Below are 23,384 nucleotides of genomic sequence, written 5' to 3' on the forward strand. Positions count from 1 at the left end.
GTTGCTCCTCATTCAGCTTCTCCTCAGCCTGGATTCAGGCATGGCTGACAAGAATGGGAATATAATTAAATACATTTGGAATAAACTCTACTTTTATGAAATATTTTGATCAAGGAGTGACAAGGAGTTAAATCAGAGAGAAGGAACTCTTGAGGTTGGAGAAAACCAGTCACATGTGGATCTACAACACTGAGGTTTGTGATCCTGAGCTAAGTTACGGTGTAATATTAGCTATATTAGCAGTAGTGTCACAAAATGTATTAACTGTATGGACTTTCCCAACCTTTAAATGGTCTGTGACATTATTATTATTATTATAGATATCTAATCATAGAGATTCAAAACTGCACAATTTCAAAATGCATATTACAACTACATTTCCAATAATTACTTTTGGACCTGGATATCTATTTTGGACTTTTTACTAGTAAAAATGATCATTATAGATGAAATTCCATATACGAGAAACTGGTATTATGACCAGTCAGTATATTGTATATCTCTGCTGATTTGATATTATTACTAATTAATATTTCACAGCTAATATCTGAAGCCTGTTTTTCTGTAATTGGAGTTTTACTGGTTGTGTATTTTGGAAAAGACAGTGATACGGAGGAGGTTGTGATATTACTGTTTATTTTTTTTGTGCAGCATTTGGCCGGGCTGTGACTGGTTACGGTGGTGGAGGATAATGACCTGAAGATTCAGGAGGTCGATTAAAGCTGTACAGTGATGAACACTTCTACAGTGATGGCACCACTATCTCAGAACCGGGTCCCCCACCACCCCCCATCCCCAGCCTTAATGACCTCACCCAAACTCTGGCAGAAAGCCTCCATATCTCGTCTGGCGGAGGAGTTCTTCTGGATTGGAGGAAGCATTGTTGCAACGCCAAAATGGAGAATGGGCCAATTCGGTAATGTTTGGTGTAAAAGTTAACCCTAGCTACATCCAGTAGCGTTTGGATGAGTAGCAGTCGTATTTAGGACCAAGAACTAATCATCTGATATTAGTGCCTGAACTCATTATATCAGTCAGTTAATATTTTAGATATTTATTTATTATTTATTAATATTTTAACTAAACATTTAGTGGAAAGCTTTCCCATAACATGAACTGTCATCATATTTTGGGAACAGTACTAAATTAAAGATTACACTGAACTATTCAGTAAATACAGTCAGTTATGAAAGAAGTGCACTGAACTATTTGCTAATGTTTACGAATCATTTTGAATGCACCACAAACTATTGAGCAACCTAAAAGGGATTTTTTATCACTATCCCATTTGCATTTTCTTTTTTATATCGAGCAGTCAGTAAAGGGTTATACCATCTTTGCCCTGACTGTACTTAAACAAATCAAGTTAAATTTTTCTTTAGGTTTGTACATTTTCCCAATAGAGATTTAGCAAATAGTGTAAATTATTAATCTAATCTAGTCTATAATGTTTCTGTTTGTATGTAGCAGAAAATATTCACTACCTGCTATGAATTCATTATTTACTTTTAAGCATCAGTGCAGTATCTTACCTACAGTTCATTACATTCAGTTAATAATCTAAAAGTTGATCTTGTTAAGAACAGCCTGTGTTTTTCTCAGTGAGCGCGGTGAGAGCCCTGCGGGTCGTTTAAATGGCATATGGACTCAGACACAATCCCTTCAGATTAGACCGGGCGAAACATCACATGACCTTCATTCCCCAGATCTACTCTCACAGTGTTTATAGCAGAGACCAGCCTTCTTTTAGTGTACATCTGAACAAGGGCGTAGGAGCGGGCTTGATATTGGGGGGGACACATTTGCCAATATGAACCCAAGCCCACCCAATAGTTTCCTAGAACAACATTTGTGGAAATTACTTTTAATTAAAAGTAAATTATTATTATAAGGTGATTTTACAACCTAAACATGTTACTCCACATTACAGCTACTGTTGTTAGAAAAATTATGCAAGCAATGTCTGAATTATGTACATATGACAAAAAATTTCAGTTATCACCTAATATTTAAAATAATATAACAGATTATTATTATTGTTATTATTATTATGATTATTATTATTATTATTATTATTATTATTATTATTATTATTATTATTATTATTATTATTATGTATTGGCATGTCAATTCTGTTGTATATTTACATTTTCTCCTGCACTTTTATTTTTTTCTACTGAGAGCTCTTCTTAAGATGGTGTCCTTTTATGTAAAAGAATGTAACTTTACGTTTCATAGAGACTTTTATAAACGTCAGGATATGTGGTCTTACTGTGAACTACAAATGAACAGAAGTCACGTTACAGCAGTGTTTCTCAACCCTGTTCTTATATATTCTACTGCATATTAAAACTGTTCTGCATAGTCTAGAGCTTCCTCTGGTGGATATACATGATTAATTTAGGCTCCATAGGGGGCTAAAGGATTTTAACAGGTAAACTCAGTAAATGACTGTTTATTAGCTGATCAGGTGGAAAACACTAGTTTAGGGCAGTGATCGGGGTTAAGTAACTGCTTTAAACTACCAACTTAAAGTACTGTACGAAATTCTGGCGATCATCTACATCCAGCTTCTAGATAACCAGTTAGTTAAATCAATTTTCGTTCATTATAGCTCACAGTAAGTCCTGTAATCCTAAATGAATAAACAGTTTGAAAATTAAAGTGATTAGCTGATCAGGTACAGGGAAACATTACATATATATTTTATTTTTTTCCTTTAACCCTGACTCCCAATCTAGCTAATTCCAAAGATAAGCTTACACACTAACACAGCTGCAGTTTATTAATCACAGTGGGTTTAATCTGTGTGCTGCTTCAGAGACGTGTATTTTTAACCAGCTATCAGAAACATATCATCACAGTTGAAGTGGTTAGCCTATCGTTACCTTTCTGTTAGTAAAATCTCCGTATATCCAGATCTGTTTAAAATCAGCTGAAGCTGCTGCGTCCCGATCCCGCTGCTAAATCTCACAGCGAGGGGGCGGGGCTTCCCCAACAGCAAACTGCCTCTGCTCCGCGCGCCGCAAAACCAGCAAGCTGATTGGCTGTTTCTACTGAGAGGCGTGACTTAATACCTGAACCGGCTCCGTGATTGGTCCGGTCTGTCTCCTCATTAATAGTACAGCTGACCTGAGCGAACTGATATCATTTTTGGGGGGGACAAATCCACCTGTTTCTAATATTGGGTGGGACATGTCCCACCCATCCCCCCCGGTTCCTACGCCTATGCATCTGAATATTAAGTGGAAATTAAAACTAATTATAAATGATAAACTGCAGATTTCAATTTGCTTTGTTACTTTGAATCAGGTTGTAAATCAAACTTGAAATTTGACTTACTAAACAAAAATCACATAATTATATAATTAAAAACACCAATAATTTAAATTTCTCATATCAAATAAAACCTTCAAGGGAACCCTTTTTTTTTATAAAATTTCTTACATTTAACATTTTGCATAATTCCATAATTTCTACAGTTAATATGCTTCTGTAGGCCTGATAAATTAATCACAGTCCAGTAGATACTGAGTTCCTGTATTATAAGCAGTTTGGAGTGTGTTTAGTGTGGACATGAGTAAATTGTATTAATACATGTATTTAATTTCCTTTGGTTTCTCTACTGGTTTTACAAGGAAATAGGATACATAAAAACAAAAACAACACTCAAAAAAAAAACTTTCACCACAGCAGCCCTTTAGTTTTTAGCATTCTCCATCACTGCCCTACGTTTACATTTTCTTTCTTTTTAAATCGAGCAGTCAGTGAAGGGCTATAGCAATCAAATAGATGTTATAAATAAAATTATTCTTTAGGTTTGTAAATTTCCAATAAATTATTTCAGAATTCAAAAAAGTTTATATTTCTGCAGCGCTGTGTGCCAGAGTGTTCGTAAATACAGACATGACTGCTCAGTCTGACGCAGCCACGTAATCTGATTGTCAGGTTAACCTACATAAACAACGACACCAGAGGATTCAAGGACACATTTCATACAGGGAAACACAGAAAACCACAGCAGCACAGTGGAGGTCACATTATTACAATGTGGTACATTTTATTACAGTCTGTTTACAGAATATTATACAGTTCTTCTTTGGAAAAAAATGAAAAAACAATAAAAATATATTCACAAAAAATATAAATATTAATATAATCTTTAATACAGTTTTTATTCAAATTATCCCCTAGAATTAATTAATAAAATCGTGATCAATATAATTTGCCTGCATAAATATTTAGCCCCTTTAATGTAATGGACCTAGTTCAGAAGAGGTTTAGATAGTTAGTATGAGTAGCCTTATAAGTAGTGAAATGGAGATCAGAGGTAGATGTGTGAAGTAAAAGTAACTGCTGTGAATGTGTTAAGAACTTCAGAAGCTGGGATGGAGGAACTCGGCATATGCTGCCTAATTGCAACATCTACTCTTACCAGTAACATCTCATCAAATACAAATATTTACTGCAAATTGTAAAGAGATAAAATACAATACTCCCTGGGTATTGACGCTAAACACACCATCTCAAATGTAAAGCATGGTGGCGGCAGCATCATGCTGTTGGATGCTTTTCAGGCTTGTTTAGGTAGAGGGTAAAACACAGCAAAATTCAGCTGGACAGGCTGATTCAGTCGGTAGGAGAACTTTCACTTGGGAGAAGACATAAAGACCTAAAGCATTCGAAGCTGCCGGCGCTCAGAGGGAACACAATTGGCCCTGCTCCCTCTGGGTGGGTAGATGGCGCTCTCTTCACACATCACTCCTAGGGTGATGTCTGCAGCACAGGGCATCTGTGAGCTGATGTATCAAAACCGAGTCGCTGCGTTTTCCTCCGAGCGTTGCTGCTTGGTAATGCTGAATCAGCAGCAGCTCCAAAAGAAGCGGTGGCTGACTTCACATATCAGAGGAAGCATGTGCTAGCCTTCACCCTCCTGGTGTGTTGGGGCAACACTAGTGATAGGGGAAGTCCTAGTGAGTGGGTTGGGTAATTGGGTAATCGTGTAAATTAGGAAGAAAATGGGAAAATTTAGAAACAAAAAAAAAGACTTAAAGCATGTATTGCCTACAACAGTGATAACTGATAAGTGATAAGTGATGTTGTGATAAGTGATATTGTGATAAGTGATATTGGTTTAAACCAACAATGTGAATGATTGGTGGCCTAGTCAAAGCCCAGACCTCAGTCCAATAGAGAATTGCGGCTGGATTTAAAAAGAGCTATTTATCCCAAACCCTGAGCAACCTGAACGAGTTTGAGTAACAGAGAAATGTACAGACTCATAAGCCTGATATAGACCAATCCACACAGACTATATATATCATCCATGATACTCCTGTTAAGCAGGTTTGCTCTTACAAATACCTGGGTGTCTATATTGACAACACATTTACCTGGAAAACTCATGTAGAAAATGTATGTTGCAGCAAAGATTATATTTTCTTTGAAGGCTTAGACTGTACGGGCTGGGTCAGAAAATAATGTTACTGTTTTATCAGGCAGTTCTAGAAAGTGTGATCAGTTATGGGATACAGTCATGGTATGGTAATCTTTCAGTGAAGTTAAAATCTCAGCTCACTTATGTGGTCAAGACCGCTATGAAGGTTATAGGGAAAAAAGAATATAACCCGCTCCAGGCTACCTATGAACAGTCCGTGCTCAGAGGAGCTCAGAAAATAGTGGCGGATCCATCTCATGTGCTTTACCAGGAATACCAACTCCTCCCCTCGGGTAGAAGGTATAGGATGCCAAGATGCCAGCTCAATAGATATAAGAACTCGTTTGTGCCAGTTTCTATAAAGCTCTTAAATAATAAAGTATAGGGTATATGTAGTATAGCTTATGGTAGCGTTCGAGAGAATGTGCAATATAATCAAGGTCTAGGGTTGTGCAATACAGTCTGTGTTGGGTTAGAGGGAATGTATAAAACACACAGTGTCCAGGGTATGTGTTTAAATGTATGTTTTTAATGTGCAGCAGGATGTATCTATGTGAAGTCCAAGAAAAATTTCCCTTCTCGGGACAATAAAGTATATCTCTTATCTTATCTTATAGTAATATATGCATTTCTGTGTCTGTATCATGCAGTCAATCTGCATACATCATCATTTATCCTGTTATGAAAAGTAGCAAATGATTCATTATGAGACCTATTTTGGTGAAGACAATAATAAAATATTTGGTGTTGTTTTTGTTTTTTGTACAGTGGAGCGATGCATGTGCACCATGCAGACTGGTACTCAGATGATTAAACTAAGAGGGAAATCAAAGACACTGGTGAGATTTTTCTATCTGGATGAGCACAGGTCCTGCATCCGCTGGAGACCGTCTAGAAAGCATGAGAAAGCCAAAAGTGAGTTACCCTTTCTAGAGCATTAGTGTTTAATCATTAGCATCAAAAATATGAATAAAAACAGAAGTAAAAAGTTGTTTTGGTTGTTCACCCCGCCCTTCCTTTACAGTTCAACTCAAGGCTTTTGAAATAGCCTCTATTTCTAAGGTTCCCAAAATTTTAATGAATGATCTGTATTTGTAATAACAGTACATATGTTTTTTTTCTGAAAATACAGTGTTTTATTTTTTATTAGTGTCTTTTGACAAAAAACATGAATTGACACAGAAAATAAACTATAAGTAAGTAGTCACTGTGCAATTTGTCATTGGAAAAGCCCACAAAACTTTGGGGCGATGTTCTTCAAACATCATGATTACATCTCTTTAGAAGCTGCTGAGCTTCTACACTCCTCCTACCATTTCTGTGTGTACTGCACCTTGGACATGGGCTACCCACACCCCAACAGATGCAGAATACATGGGGCAGTCATCATGCATATTTAACTTACTTCACACAGGCGGATCGAGCTATGCAGACTGGGTTTTTCACGTAGCTACGTTTAAAAATGGGTCACAGGTTATTTCATAATGCAATGATAGCTGCATTCTGAGCAGAGCTGGATACATACCTATTTCCTGGTGGATCAAAGCATAAATTCCATCTGTACCTGGAATATCAAAACTAAATTTGATTTAGGTTGGAGTTTGCTGCATTTTTTCATGGAAAAGTATTAGAATTTTAAAAGAAGTCAAGGTAACCACAAACTATACAAAGTTTGTGTGTAAACAACTGAAATATACCTTCAGTTTGCTGTTCTGACTCTTCAGTCTCTATAGATTCCATCCATGAAGTTTGTGAGGGAAAGAAAACAGAGATGTTTCAGCATTTCTCCAGCAGTAACTTTGATGCAAACTGCTGCTTCAGTATTTATCATGGATGCCACGTGGAGTCCCTGGACCTGGTGACCACAAATGGAGAGGAAGCCAGGACCTGGATTACTGGCCTTAAGTACCTCCTGGCCGGCATCAGCGACGAGGACAGCCTGGCACGGAGACAGCGCACGAGAGACCAATATCCTTTACTCTCTGACATGCAGGACAAACACCATGCCAGTGCCCAGAATAATCGAGAGACATTTTACTCTGCAGGACCATACATTAGAACAACATATAATAGCGATTTATTAAAGATATCTATTTTGGCAACTACCAGCACTGTTCTATTCCATTACATGTTTGTGTAGAACTGTCTATGTCTACCTTTCTTGGTAGCTTTAGTTCATACGACATGTTAACCTTGACTTCATGCAGCACATGGTTGAGACAGACATTTTCAGAAGCGGATAAAAATGGAGATGGAAACCTGAGTATTGGAGAAGTTCTACAGCTCCTTCACAAGTTAAACGTCAATCTACCCAGGCAGAAAGTCAGGGAACTGTTTGAGGTGGGTTATATTTTATGAAGAACTTTCTTCATTCTTACACAAAAAAGTTATAATTGATTGATTGAGAAACATATTAAAGAACCTCTGAGCTCAAAAATGTTTTCAAGGTTTTCAATTTTTCCACTTTCCACATTGATAACACATTTTCTGGCAAAATAATGCATGTCAGAAAAGCCACAGGATCTCTAGGCATTCCCAGGTCAAAGGGCCAAAGGTCAAAACCTCTCCACCTAGTCTTGTCTCGTGGTCTTCTCCCAGCTGGATGTGCCAGGAACACACCTTATCTCTAAGGGAGACCTCAGCTACCCTTCTGATGAAACCCATTTTGGTTGTTTTTTTGGCAAGCTCATTCTTTTTGTCATCATTTGTTGCTTATGACCAGAGGTGAGAGCAGGAACAAAAATCGACGGGCAAACCAAGATCTATGCTTTTTTGCTCATTCTCTGGACAATGAAAAGAACCCTGAGATACTCCTTTACCTTATGCAATGACTCTGCTCCCACCTGGAGTAGGCATGGCATCTGATTTAGAGGGGCCCCTCCCACAGAACATTCCAGGAAACCTGGTCATACACCTTCTCCAAATCCACAAAGCACATGATAGGATAGTTGACATAGTTAATAGTTGTATTGCCAGGCCCCCACCATTATCTCTGTCAGAGTAAAGAGCTGATCCATTGTTCCAAAATAGGACATAGTCTGCATTGTTTATCTGCAATCTCAATGATTGACAACTGGCTGAAACAATTTTTCGGAGTAGAATGAGGAGGGTGATGCCCCTTTAATTATGGTCCCCTTTTTTAAAGAGCCACCCAATTTTTCACTTTATTGGCACTGTCCTTGACTTCCATTGCAATGTTAAAGAATACCCATCTACAGGGGCGTCACCTGGCCTGGGTTTCTGGGGCTATAGCAGCTTTCTTTTAGCTTTATAGAAATTCTACAATATTGTTTCTCACTTCAGTACATTCTGCCTGTTAGTTTGACTTGTTTGTAGTGAAAGTTTGTATTGTATATAATTGTAAATTTATGTAATTGTATGTAATTACTATTAATTAGTAAAGTATAATTATGCATTTTTTTCCACAGGAGGCCGACACCGATGATCATCAAGGATGTTTAGCGTTTGAAGAGTTTTGCAACTTTTATAAGATTATCTCAACCCGACGTGACCTTTATTTATTAATGCTGACATACAGCCACCGTAAAGAGCACATGGACATACACGACCTCTTACGATTCCTAGAGAGTGAGCAGAAGGTAAGTAAAATATTATGCTAACAACCAGAAACAAACATCATTAACAACTATTTTAGCCATCAATTGGTTTCTGTTTAATGTCTGTTTAAAGAGACATAAAATTTACTAATGGTTTGTTTTAAGTGAATTTAAATATCAACAAAAACAATTTCCCTAGGTTTGCTTTTCTTCCATTAAATTTTTGTTGCTATATAGAATTGCTAAAAATGCACTGGTATTTATTGAGTAATTTATAGGATCTTTTGTATATTTAACAATATAAACAAACAAATTGTATACTTATAGATATTAAGTAAGTCATAATAGTTACTGGGCAAGTCATAGCTATTGCACAATTATTCATAAATGTAACATTAAAGAAACAGACCGATGTTCACGAAAATAAAAGGTAAGAGGGTGTTTAATACACAAAAGTTGGAAATAATTAAGGGAGACAGGAGGGAGATCAAGACGTCCTATATTTTCTAAAAAAAATTCATGTATCTCTTTTTAAGATGGTGACAATATCTCGAGAATACTGCCAGATGATTATAACCCAGTTTGAGCCATGTCCCCGAAACAGAGCACAGAATGTTCTGGGAATTGATGGTAAGATCCTGAATTTACTGCATTTTGGCACAGCATGAAAATGGCTTGTTTTCTTTGGCAATAGTACACAATTTTCCCTTACTTCAAATGTGGTCAAAATACATACAATATATAGCCAAAGGAATGCAGAAACATGAATATGTGCTGGTTGAATACATGATTTCAAAATTACGGAAGGAAGTTGGTTGCCAACTCCCACTAAATTCAGGCTGCAGGAAGATCATTAGTGACGCTGAGGCCCGACCCACCCAGCGTTCCAGTTCAACCCAAAGGGTCTGACAGATGTTACATCAGGGCTGTATAACCCAGTCCTTTAAGGAGATTGTATTGTAGTAAGGGGATTGTCAGACTATACCACGAAAGAGTCTTTCTCAAAGTCTCAAAGTTGAAACAGAGTACTGGTTGAGAGCACTGGTGAAATGCAAATTTACTGAAATTAAGGGCTCAAACAATGACAAATAGGTCCAGAGCAGACATTATTCTTCTACCAAACCATACAGTTACAGAGCAGGTATAAACAAACTTGTCGGAAAGATGTGATTCCTTCAGTACAAACTATTCTAGTGTTATTGTTTCTCTATAGAGGAAGCAAGCATATATTCCATGTATATGTTATTATTGTTATGATGTTTATGATGTGTGTCCACATACTTTTGGTCATTTTTATTTGATATTCGATTTGTTTATGTTGTTTCTGAATGAAAACATAAAGCCTAAATTTATAGTTATATCTGTTTTTATAAATATCAATATACCATACAGTGCCTGAAACCACATGAGCGATTACTCAACTACTCAACATTTAACTAAACATAGTTTAAATCAGATGTGTGTAATGTGTAATGATGCATGTTATGATTTAGGCAGGGAGTTTAACCATTCTTACTTGGTGTTAGTATCACTTATTAGCAGCTCCACACCTTTAAAAATCTGAATGAGGTAAATATAAAATTCTTTCTGCTCCAAAGGCTTTACTAACTACATGCGGAGTCCCGCAGGGGACATTTTTAACCCGGAGCATAATCAGGTGAATCAGGATATGACACAGCCTCTTACAAACTACTACATCGCCTCCTCACACAACACCTACCTGACCGGAGACCAGCTGCTTTCCCAGTCCCGAGTCGACATGTACGCCTACGTCCTGCAGGCCGGCTGCCGCTGTGTAGAAGGTAAACACTGCTAATCAATTCTATCTATAAGTTGTTTCTTATCAGGAAGGCTCTGACTGGTCCAGTGGGCTAAGTGCTGCCATTATAATCAGGAAATTACCGGTTCGAATTCTGTTTATGTAGCTTGCCATCGGCTACCGGAACCCTAAGAGAGCACAGTTGGTCTTGCTCTCTCTGAGTGGCTATAGTAGGTGGCGTTTGTTCCCCTCATCGCTCCTAGGGTGATGTGGATCAGCTGCGTCTGTGAGCTGCTGTATCAGAACCAAGTCGCTGCACTTTCCTCTGAGCGTTAGCGCTGTGATGCTACTCAGTAATGCTGGATCAGCAGCAGTTCAAAAAGAGGTCTGACTTCACATCTGTCGGAGGAGGCGTGTGTGGTGTTGGAGCATCACTAGTGATGGGGGAGTCCTAATGAGTGGGTTGTGTAATTGGCCTTGCAAATTGGGGAGAAAATGGGGAACAATTTGAAATAAAATTACAAAAAAAGAATTTCTTATCAGTGTATATTTTTTTATTGTTGTAGATATAATTATTCTACAGGATATTTTACGTGTTATATAAATGTTCTCAAATGTGTGTCATTGACACTATAATTTAAAAGTCATTTCAAAATTGATCATTTTAATAAAAGTAATTTCATTGTGTTTATTTGGTTTCTCTCTCTGCAGTTGACTGCTGGGATGGTCCTGATGGAGAGCCAATTGTTCATCACGGCTACACTTTAACCTCAAAAATCCTTTTCAGAGACGTTGTTGAGACTATCAACAAATACGCTTTTGCCAAAAGCCAGTAAGAGTTATAAAGATCGTATAATTTCTAATAAAGATGCAGTGTTTTAGATAGATACATTGTCCTCTAAGAGCTTAGAGTCTCATTACTACTAAGAAGACTTGTATAATTATTATTATGGACTAAGATAAAGTGGATGAGACGAATGGATGGACAGTAACATTAAATATTTACCTAGAACAGGCTGTCCTTTAAGAGTATCATCAAACCGGCCTCCTGAGGGAGTATCTAGTATCTCTTAATGCAGTCTGGGTTCAGTGGTGGGTTCAGTACCTGGGTTTGGTCATTAAGACGCTTAATCCTCACCTGCACCTCAGAAACTGGAGTGATGACTGCCTTAAAATACCCCTGGTTATGGGTGTGTGTGTGTGTGTGTGTGTGTGTGTGTGTGTTACACATTGGCTGTTTTACTTATTAAAGACTTCTTGGCCATTGCTAGGTCTCACACACATCCGTCTAGCACTGATTGAGATGTGTTCAGGGCACTGACTGCATGTTATACTACAGTTAGAGTTACAGTTAAGGGGATGTGCAGTATAATCAGGACGTCACATTGTGGCCTCAAACATTTGACTCTGTTTGAATATATGTGTTGCCAGCTTTGCTCGTACGACTTCAAAAATGGCTTTTAAAGCTAGATTGAAAAGTTAAAAAGAAACCACTTTCTTAACAGGTAGGTATGCTCTTCATACCAAAAAAGAAACTGCAATACTTCTGAAAGTAATATTAATTTAGAACAACTAAAATAATTCCTAAACAGGGAGTAATGATTTCATTAAGGATTACTAAACTGTTAGTATTAACATGATTTTTGCTGTAGATGTCAACAGTATGAACAGTCTCTGCTGATGTAAAAAACTTCTTTTCTGCAGGTATCCTGTAATCATCTCCATAGAGAACCATTGCTCAGTGCCTCAACAGAAAAAAATGGCTCAGTATCTCACTGAGGTGCTGAAGGACAAGCTGGACTTGTCCAACATTAATATCAACGAATTCCGTCGGCTTCCCTCACCCGAGACCCTCAGAGGGAAAATTCTGGTGAAGGTAAGAGTTTAAAAAATGTAGAATGAGTCGAGCAGCTGTATTATAGCCAAATCAATTGCAAAATAAAATAGTTTTTTTGTGCTTCAGGGTAAGAAGCTGCCTGCTAATATAGATGAAGATGCAGAAGAAGGAGACGTGTCTGATGAAGACAGTGGGGAAGAGGAAGATGAAGAGGAGGACGAACAGACGAATGAAGAGGTGATCCATGAATTTGCTTATTGTCCATTACTATAACTAGTGAGATTTTAGGAAATTGATAATTGGCATCACTCTAACAGTTAGTCAGTTAGTGGATACAGCAGAATTGGAAGTTAAAAACCAATGTAAAATAATCTACTAATGGAAATAAATATTAAGTAAAGAAATACTAAGTGTTTAGAACCAGTGTTCAAAGATACACAGAGGTGTGCTGTTGACCACCATTGTATAGCCTTTGTAAAAAGAAGTTAATATTTTACATCTTATGTCTGAAAGTAAAACTTGTGTTTGTGTTTAGATGACTTATCAAAGGGAGTCATTAAAGATAAACTAATTATAAATGCAAAAGACATAAGGTTAAATTTCAACAAATATGTTATACGAACTATGTGTTTTTATCCACTACAGTAACGTGAAGAACAACACGCAAAATAGAGATTTAACAGATTTTACATCAGTTTATAATCTTTTTGGATGGGTGTTGCTGAGTAGTATAGGGTGGTATAGTAAGTGTAGAGAAGTATAGTGTAATATAGGCAGTATGAGGTAGTATAGTGAGTGTAGGGTAATGTAGTATAGTGTAGTATTTTAGGGTTTCAGATCACATTTTATTATAAATAACTGTAATAGGGACTGGATAACTTTTCAGCAGTAATTCAGCCTGTGCAGAGTAATGAATGGAAAGCTTAGCTTGTTTTAATGCAAACTCTGTGTTGGGATCTAAGAGATAAACTCTGTGTTGGGATCTAAGAGATAAACTCTGTGTTGGGATCTGAGAGATTAACTCTGTGTTGGGATCTGAGAGATAAACTCTGTGTTGGGATCTAAGAGATAAACTCTGTGTTGGGATCTAAGAGATAAACTCTGTGTTGGGATCTAAGAGATAAACTCTGTGTTGGGATCTGAGAGATTAACTCTGTGTTGGGATCTAAGAGATAAACTCTGTGTTGGGATCTGAGAGATTAACTCTGTGTTGGGATCTAAGAGATAAACTCTGTGTTGGGATCTGAGAGATTAACTCTGTGTTGGGATCTGAGAGATTAACTCTGTGTTGGGATCTAAGAGATAAACTCTGTGTTGGGATCTGAGAGATTAACTCTGTGTTGGGATCTGAGAGATTAACTCTGTGTTGGGATCTGAGAGATTAACTCTGTGTTGGGATCTGAGAGATTAACTCTGTGTTGGGATCTGAGAGGTGAACTTGATAGAGCAACCTAAATAAGACAGAGCACCCAGTAAAATAAGCTAGGCTGGCTTAGATGTGGTTAGTGATACTGTGGCTTGTAAAAGTATTCATACCCCTGACCTCTTTTTTACATTTTGTCATCTTACAGCAAAAAATTAAATGTATTTTATTTTAGTGATAGACCAACACAAAGTAGCACATAATTGTGAAATGGAACAAAAATGGTGCATGGTTTTCAAAATAGTAATTAAATAAAAATCAGAAAATCTCACTTGCAAAATATTCAACCCGCCTGTCAATAACAACTGTGGGTCTTTTGGGGTTTGTCTCTACCATTTTCTTGTATTTAACTGCATCCATCCTTCTATCAACTCTGACCAGCTGTGAGCATCGTTACTACACTACACGCTCCATCATGATCCTCTCAACTCAGTGCTCTACTTGCTGGATGTTTGGGTGGATCATGGCCATGCTTTTGCAGATTGCAGTTGTTAATTTTTGCATGTATTAAACAGAGCTGCTTGGCATGCTCAAAGCATGAGATATGTTTTATAGTGTAACCTAATTTTATTTAAGGTTTTCAGAACAAAGGGGATAAATACTTTTGCATGTCACACTTTTTAAATTTTTAATTGATTAAAGTTTAAACAACCATGTATTATTTTCCTTCCACTTCACAATTATGTGCTTAATTGCGTTGGTGTATCACTTAAAATTTCTATACAATACATTTCACGAAATGTGAAAAGGTTCAAGGGGTATGAATACTTTTGCAAGCCCTGTACTCTACAAGTGAGCTATAGGGTAGTAAATGGAGTATACGGTACTATAGCGTACTATAGTGTAGTGATGAAATATGGTATAAGTGTAAGACGCAGTATTTTGTAAATTTTCAGCAGATTTGTTGGTGACACATCTGTTCCATCATGCTACTTAAAATTCAGTTTTCAGTTTGTCATTCTGATAAAAATCTGCCTCTATATTAGTGTTTTTTTATATATTTTATATAAATTTATATGTCATTATAAAAATAAAATGAAAATCTGGTGGATGAAATACCCACTACAGAAATTGCACTCTACTAAAACGCTTCTTATTTCATTTTTCTTTTTATTTTCTTATATTGTGGTGTTTTATATTTATGCTGCTCTAATAATGAAATGTCCAGGCAGATAAAATATTATTTATCTCTGCTACAGAGCAGCGCCAACGGAGCCCAACCTGGAGTACAAACAAAGAAACGTTCAAGAAAGTTCTTGGGCAGCTTCAGGAGAAAGGTGAGCAAAACTTTGAGCCTCAGGTTCTGACAGTCTTAGAAAATATTGGAATTCATTTTTTTTATTTACAGTTGGTTGTTTCAATGTCATTTTCACAATTATTTTGAGTATCATTTAATGCACACTTTGTGATTTTTTGTATTATGAATATTATTGTATTATAATGAATATTTTAGTATTATAGCATACTTAATTGTGACCTTAAAAGTTATAGTAAAAGATTATGTTTAATACTCTATATTTTAGAATAAACAGGTGAAATTGAAAAAGCGTCCAGTTCTCAGTGACTCAGACACAGATCAGGAATCCAGTGGCGGTAATCCCAACAAAGTCATCGACTATGGAAAGTAAGTAAACCGGAATCTACAGCTTATTCTTAAACATTTGAAATAGTAAAAAATGATACAACTTTCTGTCTGCATAATAAATACAGTAGTAATAAAAGTGCGTTTGTGTGTTTTGATGTGAAACTCTGCAGACGTAGGAAGACTATGAGACTGTCCCGTGCGCTTTCTGACCTGGTTAAATACACAAAATCAGTGCGAGTCCATGATATAGAAACTCAGGGTAAGAGCAGCAAGTTCCTCTGTTCATTTACTCCTAAAAATATGTTTTTGCCTCCTATAATTCAAAAGTGTAAACTATTATTACTGTTTTAACAACATAAACAAATGAAGAATTGCAGAATTATCTTACAATTACTATCAATAAAGCAGTTCTAATTTAATAAAAAAGTAGAATAATTTAGCCTTAATTGAGTCCTGTCTCTGTGTGTTATAGCGCATGCATCCAGCTGGCAGGTATCTTCACTGAATGAAAGTATCTCCAACCAGATCCTGCAGTTCAAACCAGGACAACTAGTGCGATTCAACCAGCGGCAACTTTTACGCGTTTATCCTTCCAACTACCGCGTAGACTCCAGCAACTTCAACCCTCAGCCTTTCTGGAATGCTGGATGTCATTTGGGTATGATGTGCAACGGGCCAGAATTTCACTCATTTATTAAACTTATAAAATCAGCAGAAGGTCAAATAATTATTTTTCCCCTTTGTATGTATGTATGTATGTATAGGGGACACCCCTTCTAATCAGTGTTAAAAGACTTTTAAAATGGTATTTTCAGCAGGAAAATGTTTATCCACACACAGCGAGGGTTTTCCAGGAATCTATCAACATTTATCACCAATCCAGTATTTAGCTATTTTTTTTTATCCAGGCTAGAGGCCAACAGGGAACTAGAGTTATTTTTTTATTTGTACAGTTTTCAATAAACTTCTCTTTTCACTCTAATACTGTAATATATTATTACCATAGAAACACATAGATTACACATAGAAACATTCATTACATTTCAACTCTCCTGCCTTTTTAATGACCTAATAACCTAAATATCAGTCATATTTAGGGATGTCTTTGTGCTGATGATGAACTGTAAAATCACAGATATCGACTTTGATTTTGTAGTTGCACTGAATTACCAAACGGAAGGCCGAATGCTACAACTGAACAGAGCCAAATTTGCTGCCAATGGAAACTGCGGATATGTACTAAAGCCTAAGTGCATGTGCAAAGGTGAGTATTAAAATTAATTAAACTATTAATTAAAATGATTGCACAATATTAATTATCAGTTTGATATATGCATGTTTTTGCCCATCTATGAGAACACTTTTAGGTGCCTTTAACCCCGTGTTGAGTGACCCGTTACCAGGACACAGAAAAACACAGTTAGTGCTGAAAATAATCAGCGGCCAGCAGCTACCTAAACCTAAAGACTCCATGTTAGGTGACAGAGGAGAGGTAAGTTAACAAGCAAATTAATTATTAGAGCTTGGAAAATATATGTAAAATATATCTGCTGACACATTTTGTTACCTGCAGATTATAGATCCCTATGTGGAAGTGGAGATTATTGGTCTCCCTGTAGACTGTAACAAGGAGCAGACGAGAGTCGTGGATGATAATGGTGAGTTTTGGATAAGATTGATGTTCTTTCTTTAAAGTTATTTCAGAACTGTGGTGAATCTGAATCATCCTGCATCCAATAAATCAATATATAACTTTAGCAATTCAGTACAAATACAAATAGTGTTACACCCCTATTGTTGTTATTCACGTTAATCTCGTGGTCAGTAATATAGTGAATGTAATACAATAAAATGTGTAAATTGTTAGTGTACATGAATCCAGAAAAAATACATATAGTTATAATTCTTATTTATTTGGGAGTTGGGACCTTTCAGTAGTGACATAGACTGTTTTTCTTAACAGGCTTTAACCCCATGTGGGAAGAAACCTTGGTGTTTACGCTACACATGCCTAAAATAGCACTGGTGCGCTTTATGGTTTGGGATCACGATCCAATTGGGCGAGATTTCATCGGACAAAGAACAATAGCGTTTACAAGCATAATGCCAGGTACTTTACCAGCCATGTAATAAAGCTGTTTTCATTACACAAATTATCTCATTTATTCTGCAAAGCAATAATGAATTTGATATACTTACTTTTTCTATGCAGGTTATCGTCATGTTTATTTGGAGGGTTCAGAAGAGGCCTCAATTTTTGTTCATGTTGCCATTAATGACATCACTGGAAAGGCAGGTCTTACCCAGATTTTTTCTTATTGTTTAGCAGGGTGGTGTTGTGCTTGGTGGTGGATGGATATTGCCGATGGACCTGTGACACAGTACTATCACAATACCTACAATGGCGTGATTCTACCATAGAATTCAACATTTTGTTTAATTTTTATCTGACAATCCGACTTCAGCGCATGCCTCTAAAGGAATGCTTTCATTGTCCATCTCAGTTTATTCTTTTTTTACTAAGTTAAAAATACTGAAGCAAATGTTCTGAATATAGTGTTACCCTGTGTTCAATCTAGCATGTGAAAGAGTGACAAGTGACCAGCAATGTCTAGGTGAGAACGCAATTTAGATTGATAGGTAGTTTGCTAGATTAACCATCATGCTTAGTGGGCCATGCTGATACACACTGACAAACGATAACGCAAGCATCCTCAAACACACCCAGAAGAACCAAATGAGAAGCAGACAGAGTCTCGTTGGCTGCCAGTGTAAATGTAGGTTTAGGTGTAAATATTGGGCTTCATATATCTCCATATACTGTATCTATACTATTTTCCACCCAAACAATCACAGTACTATAAGGTTATTTATATGTACTGTGTACTAAAAGATGTATTTTTAATTTTGACAGAGCAAATCAAGCAATGCCATGAAACAGCTCATCCAGAAAAACTTAATGCAGACATCTGAAGACGGCACAAAAACATCATTTGCTCCAAACTTCTTAAGAAAATCTAGAGCTAAGAAAGGCCAAGCAAAGGCCAAGCAAGAACCACAGGAATCCTACAGCCGGGAGGATTTCCTTAATCGTCGTTACAGTGATGACGTCAATTCACAGGACAGCAGGACTGCATCTCAAAACCAGTCTCTCCACAGAGGCGTCCAAAGTGAACCGTTGAAAAGATCTCACAGGGTGTGCTTCCAGGAACCCCAGGAGAATCTGGGGGGGACCCAAAGACGTTTGTCTTCTACAGACAGTTATGGAGAATCAGAAAGAACCGCAAACTATGTGAGCGCAGAATTAAATCAAAGGAGAAACCCAGATATTATTCCGCAAACTCAAACAGACCAAAGCAAACTAAGGGTTCAGGTTAGTTGGAGCCACCTGTCATCCACTGGTAGTTTTGAAGTGTCTAAAAAATCAGCAAATTACATTAATTTAGGCTTTGATGCAAAGGAGAACCCAGAAGGGCGTCTGTCTGCTCAGATGGACCAAAGAAATTCAAGGACTGGGCAAAGTGGCGGATTCTTGTTCACTACCGAAAGCTGTGGAGCACTAGGAAATGCAAATGACATCAATTTAGAGTTTGATCCAAACCAAGCCAATTTACGACATCAGGAGAATGCTGTTCTTAATTTCACTGACTTGCCTCCATTAGCCCAACAAGAAGATACCGGTTCTGACTCAGCAGGCTCACCTGGAGCTGAAATAACAATTCCTGCACCTCAAAGACCTGACCGGCCTTCTCTGTCTAAACAATTTTCAATTACAGAAAATGTCTCTCCAGGTCCTGAGCTTGAATGTAGGAAATACAAGCCAGTCTCGGGCCAAGCATTGGACTCTTACAGCAGAGGCCGGGCTTTTAAGGACCTAAGAGTTGGTAGATCCTTTGAATACCAAACCATAACGGCCCAGGAATCAGAGATTTGCACTGATATTTGGACCCCAAAAAGCCCTGGAAACAACCTGGGAAACCTTATAGAGAAAACGCCCTTTAAATTCGACCCAAAACTTGACAGATTTCCAAAGCAACAAAGTGAGCAATTTACTCCAACAAGTCAAAGGCTAACTGGCAAAAGTGAATTTGGGCTAAAGGGTTCAGTTGACCTTCCTGCAAAGCCATCAAACCAGTCACTGTCCATTCCAGCAACCCCTGCGATGGGCAGACGTGTCCCGCAGAGCCGTGGTGGATCATCTTCCACAGAATCACAGGTTAAGTTGCGTCGATCGTCCAGCGTCCCACGACGACGTCCCACAAACAGCCTACATGAACTCAGGACTGATTTTTTTTGTAAAAACCACTTCAGCCCTGTCCCACAGGACAACACCTCCATTTCCAACCGTCCTGGAAACACCGGCCGTGCCGAGAGTGAGTCCAGCAGTCAGGACAGTCTGGAAAGCATCGATCTGAGCGCCCTGCCCTCCAGATTCCCCGACAGCCAGCAGCAGAGTGTGGGAACCCTGCAGCGGGAGATGAACGCTCTGTTTGAGCAGAAAATGAGGGAGATCCGCTGCCACTCACCGTTATTCTTTAGTGGTGAGTCTTACTTTGTATTACTTTATATGTTATATATGTTCTCTGCAATATGAAATGGCAACATATTTTTACACCATTTGGGATCTGCCTATTACATTTTGTAAATATCAGATTATTATTAGATTAGTATTATAAATAATTCACATAAACAACAGCATGTTTTCAAAATTACTGTTGATTATTCGCTTTTCCTTTGACCTAATGCTGAAGTTCGGTATCCACATATCCAACAGCAGAACTTTCCTTATCTAACCAGCACAGTAACATCATTCTGATATCAAACATCAGCCATTAATTCATCTCAGAAAACAGTTCTGAGTTAGCTGTTAGTCATTGTAGATGTATAATAAAAATATTAAAGAACACCCTGTTTTTATTTTATTTGGACTTACACTTATTATAGTAGTCATGGTCAAATATCTAATTCTCTTAATATCTGCCTCTAATGTTTAAGCATTGTAAGCAGGGCTGTTAAATTTTATTATTACATAGCAATATATTTCAGTTATTATTAAAATATTGTAAATTATTGTAAATACAAACGTTTTTGTAGTGAGGATTGTTACATTAAACAGTATAGAAAGCTATGCTATTATATAGATATATATAGATATATATTTTTCTATAGTATGTATATATGTGTGTGTGTGTGTGTGTGTGTGTGTGTGTTTGTGTGTGTTTCAGATCACTCAACGTTGTAGAAATGTATACAGGAAACACCAGCTGCCTGAAGAAAAGCAGTACTTTAATACGCATTAGGAATAAACACTGGAAACCAATAATTAGTTTTTTTAATAACTGAGGGGGTAATATCCTGGTTTATTTGCTAATAATTAAATCCAGTGAAAAGCTGCTTCTGTAAGTAATCTGATTTAGTGATGGGTGCAAATGAGTTACTGTAACAGTGTAATAGAGTACACAACAACAGATTTTGGTTAAATTTTATTTATTATTTCATTAATTACAATGTGCCAGAGTTGTTACTGTAAGGAGCTTTTTGTACATTATCTTGTGTGATGTAAATGTTTTTAATGATGTGTTTAAGATGAAACAATGCACAGATAAACACATTCTGTCTGAACTCCTTGAATCTTTTAATAGTATATAGGCACTTTTGATATAGATTCATAACTTCTATAAAATGATTTAAATATATATTTGATTACTAAAGTGCGTTATATTTGAACATACAAGAGAAGATGAGAGGTTAGGTATACAGGATTAGAGCAGGTATATTTTATTTATATTAGTCGCTTTTGATTAGTCCCCCAGGTTTCCTCCCACACTTAGAGAGTGTATAAACTCTAATTACTGATGTACAGCTTGAGGTATGTACTACTGCTAATATGAATCTATGCCACAGTGCAGATAGTTAGGCTTTTACAGGTATAGAGTTTCTGTTCTGGGCGGTGAAAGGGTCCCGGCTGTAATTAGTAAATTAAGGAAGCGAGAACTTCAGGCCTTGTTTTTCTCGGAGGTTTCCGGCTCTCGCTTTGGGCTGTTTGTTCTCAGACGCTGACTGAGCTCCTGGGTCAGAACAGAGCAGCAGGACTTCTGTAAGGAGAACAAAGAGCAGGGAATCGTAATTATGAATAATAATAAAGATCAAGAAGAGCTTCTGCTGCTGACTGGTTTCAGATGATGGTCTTTGATGGTCAATGTGGTTAAAACACTGGAGATGCAGACAGATCCAGATCCAGCGTTCACTCCAGTTCAGTTTAAAATTAAATTCAAATTAGAACAGTGATATAAACACTAAACTCAACATCAGTATTAATTGATTTAGTATTTATTAAGATTATTATCAGGGAGAACTGTGTGTGTTGGTGAGAAGCTTAATGTAGGACTGAGGAAGAACCCTTTTCTCTCCTCCTGAATGAAGCTCTGTAAAACACATGAAAGTAAGGTTTATTTTTTTCTTTATTTTACCTGGAGTGGACAGGTAGTGGATGTCAGTCCTACATGTGAGTATTAAGAGACTTTGACGCTAGAACCTTTAGAACCGTAGAACCTTTATTATTGTACGCTTTGCGGTGAGTCTAGCCGCAGGAAAGCTCTGTGGGCTAGTGGCTAAGCTAACCCTTCACATATTGGACGGTTGAGAATTCTTTTAGTAAAAAACATGGCTTGTTGCACGCTCAGGGTGGGTGCAGGTGCTTACAGGTGATTTACAACTGATCTGGAAACCATCTCCAAGCTAGTGGTGGCCAGATCAGTTATAAAACAACTACTAAAAGTATTTCTTTCTAACTAAATTTCAATCACAAACAAACCTAAACATAATGGCAGCAGTGTCTTACCACAATACTTTAAAATCCCCAAATAAAACAGTACTTCTCTGTTGTCTGACTAATGAAATAAAATGAAAATGTCTCGAATACATAACTTCCATTTATACAGACACTTTCTGATACTTCAGCAGCCAGAAAACAGATGTTTTACAGATGTTTTGAAAGGAAAGATAACAGTGAGCTGCAGTGACTGAAAGACGTTCTTGCCTTTTGCTCCTGGGCTCTGCTCCGGGATTTGGAGGTGAGCTCCAGCAGAGCCAGCAGCACCCCGAGCCCCAGACCCACAGCGAGCACCAGGAAAATTCCCTTCATGCTTTGGGCCCTTAGTGATGAACCTTTAGCACTTTGAGCCATGCAGCTGCTGGCCCACCATTTACTGCGCAGATAGGCCAGCTCACCTGCCTCACTCAGCTGCAGGATGGCTACGCTCAGGTTCTTCAGCATGGGGAAGTCTGCAGGCATACACCAACATAATTTATTCACTTTAATTCTTTAAATAATAAAGGTTTAAAGTTGTGTTGTATCGTGTTGGTAAATGTTACGGTTGACTCACTCAGAGGAGTCACGATGCTGTAGCCTCTCATTCCAATAACCTCATGGGCTCGAACCAGCTCACAGTAACGAGCCACAGCGAGGTCCAGCGATACTGACTCCCCAATAAAAGCAAAGTTTCCATCCCGTGCCTTCTGAACACCTTCATCCATTGATGATACAAAACTCTTCCGTCTCTCCATGTGCTCATAGATGCGGCGGTAGGAAGGATTATTTGAATTCTGCACCCAAAAGAGAGAAAATACAAAACAAAAATGAGAGATCGCTGACATAAAAATAACTAAAGCACTTTTTTACCAGTGGAGGTTGTGTAGCGTATCTCATGGAGCCTAGCAGGGACCTGTGTGAGGTTAAGGTGAGATGTAATGATGGGTGGGGCCTATTTGGGATGCCCAACTGGGT

At 37.6% G+C, this 23,384-nt stretch overlaps 2 protein-coding genes across 3 annotated transcripts in view; one reads left to right on the plus strand and one right to left on the minus strand.

Annotated features, from left to right (window-relative positions):
* plch2b (phospholipase C, eta 2b) lies at positions 1-21,220 on the plus strand. The gene is made up of 22 exons (XM_049471889.1): positions 1-194; positions 652-916; positions 6,206-6,352; positions 7,162-7,405; positions 7,648-7,777; positions 8,866-9,036; positions 9,531-9,624; positions 10,593-10,796; positions 11,465-11,585; positions 12,458-12,629; positions 12,717-12,827; positions 15,213-15,290; positions 15,537-15,637; positions 15,769-15,857; positions 16,071-16,256; positions 16,755-16,862; positions 16,966-17,090; positions 17,172-17,256; positions 17,562-17,708; positions 17,811-17,890; positions 18,513-20,139; positions 20,824-21,220. Exons 2-22 carry the CDS (start codon positions 733-735, stop codon positions 20,838-20,840), a joined length of 4,221 nt encoding a protein of 1,406 aa, XP_049327846.1. The 5' UTR covers positions 1-194; positions 652-732; the 3' UTR covers positions 20,841-21,220.
* Positions 21,069-23,384, minus strand: part of LOC125780406 (probable glutamate receptor) — a 7,980-nt gene continuing 5,664 nt past the window's right edge. Inside the window, exons 8-10 of one of the 2 annotated variants that reach the window (XM_049471891.1) lie at positions 22,984-23,203; positions 22,829-22,882; positions 21,069-21,693 (exon numbers count right to left, since the gene is read on the minus strand). In XM_049471891.1, coding sequence (XP_049327848.1) covers positions 21,578-21,693; positions 22,829-22,882; positions 22,984-23,203 — 390 coding nt within the window. In that variant the 3' untranslated portion in view covers positions 21,069-21,577. Of the gene's footprint in view, positions 21,694-22,637; positions 22,883-22,983; positions 23,204-23,384 lie in introns of both variants that reach the window. The other variant, XM_049471890.1, reaches the window with a different exon arrangement.

The sequence above is a fragment of the Astyanax mexicanus genome, chromosome 24 (assembly GCF_023375975.1).
Source record: "Astyanax mexicanus isolate ESR-SI-001 chromosome 24, AstMex3_surface, whole genome shotgun sequence".
Lineage (NCBI taxonomy): Eukaryota > Metazoa > Chordata > Actinopteri > Characiformes > Acestrorhamphidae > Astyanax > Astyanax mexicanus.

What these genes read in the sequence shown, in the direction of transcription:
- plch2b (XM_049471889.1), top strand. Translation starts at nt 733, where the DNA reads ATGAACACTTCTACAGTGATGGCACCACTATCTCAGAACCGGGTCCCC. An exon ending in ATGGAGAATGGGCCAATTCG is followed by an intron (nt 917 to 6,205) that starts GTAATGTTTGGT and finishes TTTTTTGTACAG; the next exon opens with TGGAGCGATGCATGTGCACC. An exon ending in AAGTCAGGGAACTGTTTGAG is followed by an intron (nt 7,778 to 8,865) that starts GTGGGTTATATT and finishes TTTTTTCCACAG; the next exon opens with GAGGCCGACACCGATGATCA.